At 44.5% G+C, this 10471-nt stretch overlaps 1 protein-coding gene across 1 annotated transcript in view; it reads right to left on the reverse strand.

Annotated features, from left to right (window-relative positions):
• Positions 1-857: 857 nt before the first annotated feature.
• The window catches only part of LOC112078090 (uncharacterized), a 13776-nt gene continuing 4162 nt past the window's right edge, over positions 858-10471 (reverse strand). The window contains exons 2-4 of the mRNA XM_024144430.2: positions 2157-2995; positions 1374-1867; positions 858-907 (exon numbers count right to left, since the gene is read on the reverse strand). Of these exons, the coding sequence (XP_024000198.1) occupies positions 877-907; positions 1374-1867; positions 2157-2995 (1364 nt within the window). The 3' untranslated portion in view covers positions 858-876. The remainder of the gene's footprint in view (positions 908-1373; positions 1868-2156; positions 2996-10471) is intronic.

The following is a 10471-nucleotide window of genomic DNA, read 5'->3' on the forward strand; positions in this document are numbered from 1 at the left end:
TCTTCTGCCAGCGTCCTAGGGTTATTAACATTCTGCAGCGTCCTAGGAGCTTAAATTACATTCTCGGCAGCGTCCTAGGGGTTAACATTTCTCAGCGTCCTAGGGTATTAACATTCTGCAGCGTCCTTAGGGGTTATTAACATTCTGCAGCGTCCAGGGGTTATTAACATTCTGCCACGTCCTAGGCGTTATTAACATTCTGCAGCGTCCTAGGGGTTAACAATCTGCAGCGTCCCTAGGGGTTATTAACATCTGCAGCGTCCTAGTGGGTTATTAACATTCTGCAGCGTCCTAGGGGTTATTAACATTCTGCCAGCGTCCTAGGGGGTTTAACATTCTGCAGCGTCCTAGGGTTAACATTCTGCAGGGTCCTTAGGGGTTATTAACATTCTGCAGCGCTCCTAGGGGTTATTAACATTCTGAGCGTCCTAGGGGTTATTAAACATTTTAGAAGACATTATTTTACCTCATGTTTAGATTTACGTCAATAGCAGACGCTCTTTGTCCAGAGGCGATTTCCAGAAACCATTTAGAGTTAAATCGCCTTGTTCAAAGACCCACATTCAACAGTCTTTTCCACCTTGTCGGCTCGGGGATTTCGAACTAGCAGACCTTTTGGTACTGGCCCAACACTCTAACCTCCACTCGTCATGAAACATATAAGCTAACCTCCACTCATCATTAAACGATATAATCCTAACTCCACTTCATCATGAAACAATATATCTAACCTCACTCATCGAGAAACATGTATATCTAACCTCCACTCGTCGATGGAAAACATATATATCTACCTCACTCATGCCACATATCTTGGCCACCTGTGCCCGACACCACTCTCCTGTTGCGGGAACCAACATGACGTAGGTCCCTATGTCATGGAATACACTTCAGCTCTGCTAAACCACTGCAAGACAACCGGCCAACGACAGGGTTAAGGAAATGACTAAATGTAAAGGACTTGGGTAAAGTCCTGTTTTAGACTGGRGCTCTGCTTAAAAAGTAGTGCACTACATCAGGAATAGMGTTCCATTGAGGACACARCCTGAGTGTGTCTACTATATTTCTTACACCAATCAAATGCTTCTTCAGAGGGAGTGAATAAGAGCACACTGAGGAAAGGATACTACGGAGTACAAATGTTAGCTCAATGTGGTACCATAGGGCCCCGGTGAAAAGTAGTGCACTATATAGGGAATAGAGTACCATTGGGCCCTGGTGAAAAGTAGTGCACTATATAGGGAATAGAGTACCATTGGGCCCTGGTGAAAAGTAGTGCACTATATAGGGAATAGGGTACCATTGGGCCCCGGTGAAAAGTAGTGCACTATATAGGGAATAGGGTACCATCTTGGACACCCAATATAACTCACTCAGTGTTGAGGTCCTCCAGCTGGAGGGTGGCGTCGGCCTGTTGGATGTAGAAGTTCCCAGGATGCACCACGTGACTCACCACCACTGCCGTCTCCTCAAACTTACGGATCTGGAACTCTGGAATGTTCAGACACTGGTTGCCCGGGGTAACAAAGGAACAACAGTTCTGGAATCTCTGGAGTTCTGGAGTCCGACTGATGGTGTCGATATCGTCCTGAACCTTCCCTGTCGCATGTCCCTCTTTGATCTGTAGGCTGTGGATGGATGGAGCTGGGGGGTGGAGGGTCGTGTTAGAGATCTCTACACTCTGACACTGGAGACTAGCGGCAGACATCTTGTTCTCTGAGGTGGTGATGACGTCAGAGGAAGGACCGCTCCTTGTCGCCTCGGTAAAGACGTCTCCTATATCCCAGAGCTCTGTCTTGGTGGCAATGATACAGCTGAAGATCAGAGAGCCTCCAGACTCCACACGCTTTACTGTGAACACTGGGGCCTGGGAGGGGAGGATAGGAGATGGTAGGATAGGAGAGGGTAGGGTAGGATAGAAGAGGGTAGGATAGGATAGGAGAGGGTAGGATAAGAGATGGTAGGGTAGGAGAGGAGATGGTAATAGATGGTAGGGTAGGATAGGAGAGGAGATGGTAGGAGGGGATAGGATAAGAGGGGGTAGGGTAAGAGAGGACATGATTCACTTGAATGTCCCGAGGTGAAAATTGTTTTCGACACACAGTAGTGCTGTATATAAAATAGAGACTTTACATTACACTCAACATAATACATACATATTGGTTCAGCTGGTTATCCGGCAGCTCTGAGAACAGCTCCTTCTTCAGGACGCTGACGTTCTTAGTTTCTAGAACATTCTTAATTTCCTGGGCATGCTTGGTTTCCGTGGTGGGGTCAGAGGTCGTTGCCGGGGCGGTGGAATCAGAGGTGGTGTACTGGGTGGTGTACTGGAAGAAAGCAGTCAACTCCATGGCTGGCTCGTTCCTGCAGTTGGTTCGCAGGAATTGCATGAGCTGAGAGGAAGTTTGCTTCTGGTGCTGTACTCTGGTGTCACTTCCTGGATCTAGAYGGGGAGGAGCCAGGGCTGTCATCTGGTTGGCTGGGTTACTGAACCCTGAGAGGAGCTCACCTGGGACAGGTAGACCTAGATCTGTTGCTCCAGGTGTTTGTGTGATTCGACTGTTCTCTTTGATTTGAGTGGTTGTAACCGTCGTTGRAGTCGGCTGCTGCGGTCTCTTCTCCTTGGAGATAAAGATCCCATCGTCTTCGGTCAGATTCAGACTGGCTACGCTGGTTGAGGAGCTGGGGATTGGGAGCTTTGCCACTTTGCTGGAGGAGGAGGAGGAGGAGATGCTGCATATAAAGACCTGGTCCTTCTGGAAGTCSTCATCTTGAGAGGAAGAAGAGGAGCAGAAGAGATTGAGTTGCTGTAGGGACAGCAAGGCTCCCAGCGTCTGCACTGCCTTGGTGATGGAGCCGGCCATGAGGACGTTCTGCAGCATGGGACCAAACTTCAGCACGTCTGACGATGTCATGATGCCTCGGTCTCTGGGTAGCGCTGGCTGCAACAGGCTGTTTAGCTGTCTGGTGGAAGCTGGGACACTGAATTGTGGATCTGTGGAGCCAATGGCGGGGGGGGGGAGAAAATATCCTTAAGAAATACAGACCATCCCAAATGTTCCCTTGATCCAGGGTTCCCCCTGGGTGCCCATTTGAATTGTTGCCTTAGCAACACAGCAGATTTGTTGAAGCTGTGTAGTGCTAGGGGYAAAACTAAGACGTTCACCCAGTGTGGGGGGGGGGGGCAGAACAGAGTTGGGGGATCCTTGCTTTAGARCAGTGGCCACCACTAAGGGAAGTTGAATCAAGAAAGTATTCAGACCCCTTGACTTTTTCAAAATTTTGTTACGTTACAGCCTTATTCTAAAATTGATTAAATTGTTCCCCCCCCTTTACTCAGTACTTTGTTGAAGCACCTTTGGCAGCGACTACAGCCTCGAGTCTTCTTGGTTATGACGCTACAAGCTTGACACACCTGTATTTGAGGAATTTCTCACATTCTTCTCTGCACAACCTCTCAAGCTCTGTCAGGTTGYATGAGGAGCGTCACTGCACAGCTATTTTCAGGTCTCTCCAGARATGTTCGATCGGGTTCAAGTCCGGGKTCTGGCTGGGCCAATCAAGAACATTCAGAGACTTGTRCCAAAGCCACTCCTGCMTMGTCTTGGCTGTGTGTTTAGGGTTGTTGTCCTGTTGGAAGGTGAACCTTTGCCCCACTSWGYMSRRSWYKGRMCTSMYGKYSYMMTTRWRKWKAYYMKTCRCRSTYRWRTMRMCRKRWRWRKTRTRTCTRMWMKRRSWKWKMWSTCRCKSWSRCRSRSRCTSWYAAAKARWRCCWRARKYRYWMYRMSRSKCKKCKKRYRMRRWCKGTCGGGATGTTGCCAGGTTTCTTCCAGACAATCAATTGAATTTACCACAGGTGGACTCCAATCAAGTTGTAGAAACATCTCAAGGATGATCAATAGAAACAGGATGAACCTGAGCTCAATTTCAAGTCTCATAGCAAAGGGTCTGAATACTTATGTAAATAAGGCATTGGCAAATAAATTATAAAAACCTGTTTTCTTTGTCATTATGGGGTGTGTAGAGTATGTAGATTGAGGGGAAAAAACATTTTAATCAATTTTTGAAAAGGTTGTAACGTAACAAAATGTGGAAAAAGTCAAGGGGTCTGAATACCGATTAAAAATATAAATGGTATGAGAAGAACAACACTGGTAGGGCAATTCACAGACAATATGCAGTCATAATGTATTTGGCCTACTGCACAAACCTTATTGCTCTAGATCTGTTTTTAAAATGGTTAACGTTGCAACGGCTCACARTTCTAAAGTCCTGTTTTTAAAAACAACAACATCTGAGTGGTAGAGCTCTGCTTTCTTTGGGACTCAAAGTGATCTGGGCTCAGAAAAGGTTGGTGACCTTCGACCCCTCACACTTGTGGAGATAAGAGAAGATTCTAGTGTGTAATTACTCAGTATACTGTCTACCGGTGTATTTGGAAATAGCCACAGGATGGTTTATCAATACCATCAAAACTCCTTTTTAAACTTTTTCAATGCACTTTAATATTTGTAGCTATTTTTTTTAAAGTAAATACTTGCAGTCAACTTGTGCAATGCGTTAGGATATAAAGCAGCATTCGTATCACACCAGTCACATTATGAAGCTCAGTTAGTTCCCCAGCACGGTTCAGACAGTCACGTGTTTGTTTGTAAACGGGAGAAAGCAGGAGAAGGTGAGTCCAGCCGTGTATTGACAGGGGTCATGTTTTATATTGAAAGTCAAGTTGTTTTTGTTGCTTCAATAGAGTGGTCAGACGTGCAACTAGAGATTTCCTTCACCCAAAATACATGCAACACATTCGGCAGAAAAAAATGCTTCATTTTCATCAGATGACAACAGAAACGCAACGCAATTCGGATGGCAGCCACACAAGTAAATGAGCATATAATGAAAAAGCAAGGTATTTTTTGCAAAAAGATGATTGGCCATCATTTTTCAAATCAAATGGCCTACCATAAACCGTTATTGTGTAACTAAAACCGGTACTACCGTAAACCGTGATTGAGTGTAACTAAACCGGTACTACCAAAAACCGTATTGTGTAACTAAAACCGGTACTACCTAAACCGTATTGTTGTACTAAACCTAGTACTACCAATGAAATACCCGTATTTGTACTAAAACCGGACTACCTGTACCGTATTGTGTAACTAACCGTCTCAGCAGTAACCGTATTGTGGTCTACGCGGTAACTACCATATACGTCACTTAGTGTACTAACCGGTACCAACCACAGTAAACCGATTGTGTACTAAATCCGGTATCACTAATCACGAATCAGATTTCAAACACGACACATCGAACCCAAATTTAAAGATATAAAATATGTCCCCACCTATACCAAAGGAAAACAACCTTCAATCAGATGGACAAGTTCCGTTGAAATAACAAAAAATTATTTTTTATTGGTATAGCAAAATATGTTTTTTTGTTTGAAAATTGGGTGCATATTTTTCAGTAATAAAATCATAAGTTTTTACATTTGCCCAGCCACCAATCCACAAAATTCTCAAACCAAAAGGCCCTAGAAAAACTACGGAGAAGAACCCCAATGTGGGAAAAGAAAAATACCTTAAAAATACTCATTAAAACATTTATAAAAATTACAACGGTGTTTAAAAAACACAAAATATGAAATAGACCAAAGACCATCTTGTGAATCCAAGCCAATGATACTTATTTCAGAATTTCTTTTAAATGTGTCTTTTACAGCGAAAAACACAATATGAAGCCAAATAATCCAGTTAGCAAACTACAAATAGCCCTAACCACACAATCCCGCAATTCCCCAATTTCAAAAGGCCCACGTTTAGCGATAGCGAATAATACCCCAGCAAAAGCAAAGATAATACCATTTTTTTTCCCAACTACTTCTCAAACTTCCATCAGATGAAAGTTCCCCCTAATAAACACATATTAAACCACAAATTTAACATATAATGGGGTTTTGGTTCGAAAATGGTGGGGCAAATATTAGCGGGTTACAAATTTCCCATGGTTTTGGAACCATGTGAAGAACTTAGCCAAAACCTGCAGCAAAAAAAATTAAATTCCCCTGGAATATAATTTTTCTGACCAACTCAACCAATCCATCTAAAAAATAGATAATCATTAAAAATATTTTTAACAAACAGGGGTTGGACAAGCAAAAAATGAAAGATTACAAACTATAGCCCTTTAATTGGCAACCGCTGTTGGGGGTTAGAAAAATTTTGTTTTAATAAAACCTTTATAAACCGACCCAAACAGCTTTTTACGTTATTTTTATAGCGGACAGCCCGCCCGAAATCTGGCGGAATAATTAAGGTCCCTAACATTTTTTCCGACCAGAAAATACAAAATAATAGTCAATAAATGGTTCCTTACTGATTTTTTTTTTGGAATGGAGCTTCCATCGAATCCCTTGGGTTAAACCATGTCCCCCTTTTTCCCACCAATATCGTGTTTTTCCCGGTTTGTAAGAAAATGTCCCGTCCCCTTTCATCCCCTGTTCCGATTTTTTTAGCTAAACAAAGCTGGCCCAAGCCCCCGGCAATGGAAAGTGGCCCAAAAATTCCACCAAGAAACGCAATGAACAAAACAAAATAACGAAAAATCGCAATCCAACCTGATATAAACCTGCCCCTTTTATAAGTCCCGGTTTTAATATAGGTACACTAGAAGTTTTATAAGTTTTTTTTAACACTATATACAAGATAAAAATCCAGAGCCGGGATATAATCTAAACTTCTTTAAAAAAAGCCCTTTTTTCTGAAACGCCAAAGGGGCCAAGGGTCCTCTTGGGCGTCAAGGCCCCAAACGTAAAAAAAGACAGAAACCCAACGGTTCCAAGAAGGTTCCCTTATGTTTTCGGCCCTCAATCTAAGCCTAGACCCCCACCCCCATTCCCCACCTCTCCAAACTGCCCCCTACCTGAAAATCCTAGTGGGGAAGGCGGGTATGCCCAGTGCAATGTAAGACCCATAGATTTCCCCCCAATGGTAAATTAAATAAAACTGAAACCCTGGAAACAGAGCCCTCCGATTTTTTCCCAAGATTTCTTCACTTCCCCTGACAAGGAAAGTTTTGCGTCTTGCAAAATGAGTTTCTGTTTTTACTCAACAGAATTATAATTTCCAAAACGGTTTTTTTTTAGAAACTTTAGAGTGTTTTTTTCCCCCCCTAATCCCAATAGTAAATAATTTTTGTGGCAATAATATGTACAGAAGAAAAATTGGAGTACAGGCCAGTTTTAAATTTTTGGGGGAACGATTTTTTTAAACAAAAGTGGGAAGTTAAACCGCCCCCCCCCCCCTATTGAAAGAAAAAATGAAACCACTTCAGGTGTGGTTTTTCTTTATTGGTGGGGTCACGCCCAGAACCAGAAGTTTTTGGCCTTTTGGGTTATGTTTTTAATGTTTTGGGTTTTGGGTCAGGGGTGGTGATTCCTGTTTTCTCCTCTATGTTTTGTTTTTGTCTGGGGTTTTGTCTATTTTTTCTGTGTTTGCCCCCCTGGATTATGGTTTTCTTCAATCCAGAAGAACAGTGTTTTTGCCCCCTTTTGTCTTCTGGATTGGGGAACCAATTTAGGTTAAGCCCTGTTTTTGTTAATTGGGTGGGGGTTATGGTCTAATGTTCCCTTATGGTTTAGGTTTTGCCTGTGTTCCTTGCCCCCTATTTTTTGGGTTTTTTTAATAGCGGTCCCCACGTTCCGTTCCCGTTTTGGTTGGTTTTTTGGGTAAGTTTTTTTTAGTGTTGTTCCTTCCCATTTTCGTCTATTTAAAAATAAATAAGAAGACATGAAAATTGTTATCAAACGCTTGCCCCTTGGGGTCCCTCCGCTCCCTCTTTTTCAATGTTTTAACCGAACGAGCCCCCGTGGAACATAAATTGGAATCAATTAAGATTCACCGTAAAAGAGGTTTATGGTTGGGTTTTCCTGTTTCCCCCCCTTTTGCAGAAAGCCCTTTTGAAAAAAATAGGTGTTGGTTCCTGTCCCTCCAATGATTTGGAGTATGAAGAAAACTGTGTGGGTTTATGTTTTTTATATGTTTTTTTCCCAGTGGGGTTGGGGGTTACCTTGTGGAATAACTTTGTTTTGTTACCGGTTCAATAAAGTTAATTATGTTATCCCTTTTTACCAATCCCTTGAGGGATTCCATTTGTTATCTTTGGGTTCTCTTCCCCTAAGACCCAGGGGCCCGGACCCCTGTTGCAAAAAAACCGGAAATATAAGTTGTTAGCAGGTGAAAGAGAAACCCAAAAAGAAAGCGGAACCGGTAAAAATAGAAAGACAAGAAGTCTTTAATTCCAGTATCAAAAAACCAAACAATTGTATTTCCTCCTGGATATATCAAAAAGGTAAACTCCCCCCCAAAAACAGGAAACTGGGAAAACCCTCCTCGTCAGTAGAGAAGGAAACGCCAGGGAAAAACCCGCGAACCCCCACAAGACTGCAAAGGTCCGGCTTCAGGGAAGGCAACAGGCCCCGTAGCTGACAAAATAATACACCTGCTCCAACATCCAGAAGCATCTGAAAGAAAGGCCATAACAACAACGACAAGGGCGGAAAACAAAGGAACAACAGGGATAGGAGGCAGAGCAAATATTCTCAAACAAGTAAATCCGACAAGGACAGAAGCGGAAAAAAACAGAGGGTGAAGGAAAATAGGGACTCCTCACATCAGAGGGCAAAGAGGACCAGGTGTGGAAAAAGAAGTAAAAATGAGGGTCCGTCTTTTAGGAAAGGAAATGGAAGAAACAGCTGAGGAAAGCCGGACGGAACGATAGAGAAAAAGAACAGAGAGCGGAGAGAAGGGAAGAGAGGAAGGGGAGAGGGAGAAAAAGAGAGAGAAGAGAAAGAAGGGAAAAAACCTCACAAAAGTAAAGACCCAGCAGGAGGGAAAGCACAGGGGAACAAGCAAACAATGATGTAAAACAGACAAAAACATGAAAACAAAGTAAACCCCCCAACCCTCACCGAGCCCGCCCCCCCTTGGGCCCGACCTCGAGGAGGAACCCCACTGGCGGAAACTCGAAGATGAAATTCATTCCATATCCCAAACCGACGGTCTCCTCCCCCCCTCCCCCTGAGGAGCAACACTGACGTGGGGCCCCGAAGTGGATAAAAAACCCACCCTCCTTCCTCAGGACCGTAACCCCTTCCAATCCCACAGAAGTATACTTTGGGTGACGCACGTCCCCCCCGAGGAACGCCAAAATGTCCACTGAAGTCTTTCCCGTACCCTTGTAAATTTAGGGAAACGCCTTTCTCCCCTCCGACAATAGAAGGAACCGATGGGGGGGGGGGAGGGGAAAGATACGAAGGGGGCGCGAAAGAAAAAAAAAGGCCTTGAACACAAAGAGGGACAATGGCGAAAAGAAACCCCAGGGTGGGACGCCGAACAAGATGTGCGGAAGAAGCAAGATCGCAACAGCGACAAAGGATTGAAACACGACCGTGAAGGGAAAAAAAGACACGGAACGGACCCAAATGTACCCGTCGGAGCTCACATGCCCGAGAAAGCTGTCCCCAATGGATAAGGGGGGGAAATGGGTTACACCGAGGTGGAAAAGCCACAACTCCCACCTTTCTTGAACCGAGCGAACCAATCACCTTAGGACCCTCTTTTAAAATCCTCTCACGTATTTTTATTGTGTGCGGCTCTTTCCACAGTCCTGCCGCCGCCTGCATAAGACGGCAAAAGGTTTGCCAGACCCTGACCCCTCCCTCCCAGGTTTTGCGCTCACAAACGTTTGGCACCCAAAAAAACGCCCTGGAAAAAAGCGTGAGGGAATCGCTGGGGAAAGCACTGCGCGAGAAGCCTGGGACCGTATAGAAACCAGAGGAGGCGGTAACTCCCCAAGAACCCTACTCCCCTGGAAACGGCAAGAATTAAGCCCCCCCCACCGGTAAATAGCAACGAAGGAAGCCGTGAGTTTTTGTGATAAAGCGTACTCCAGCCCAAGGGGGAAGCCCTGTTTTATTCTGTCCCAAGGAACGCAGGGTTTTTGAAAACGAAAGGCTTTGCGGTAATGATTGCGACCAATCAGGACCTTGATTGGGGAGCCCCCTTTCTGCGTTATGAATCCGTGTAGGGAAACTGGGGGAATGAAACCCGGGAAAGAGAGACCCCTGGGGGATACGGAGCCACCAATCAAAGACTGTGAGCAGACAGAAACCCCCTCCCCAAAACTGGTGCCGTGCAAAGCGGACCCCTGTTCCTGGCATAACAAACGGCCGTCCCATAACACGAGGGAGGCACCATGGGAATTTCTGAACCAACCCAATCCTCCATGACGTGATATTTTTTTTTTGTGTTCCGTCTCCCTCGCTTAGCGAGGAGACGGTAAAAGTCCCTGGAAGAGTCGATGAGGGGGAAATGTGAAAATAGTGTTGTGCTCGAGACCTTAAGTTATAGAAACCTGAATCTATAAAACCGAAAGAAAGCAGAGAGATACATGGTTCCCCTTCCCCGCTGGAGAATAG

The sequence above is a fragment of the Salvelinus sp. IW2-2015 genome, unplaced genomic scaffold, assembly GCF_002910315.2.
Source record: "Salvelinus sp. IW2-2015 unplaced genomic scaffold, ASM291031v2 Un_scaffold5242, whole genome shotgun sequence".
Classification (NCBI taxonomy): domain Eukaryota; kingdom Metazoa; phylum Chordata; class Actinopteri; order Salmoniformes; family Salmonidae; genus Salvelinus; species Salvelinus sp. IW2-2015.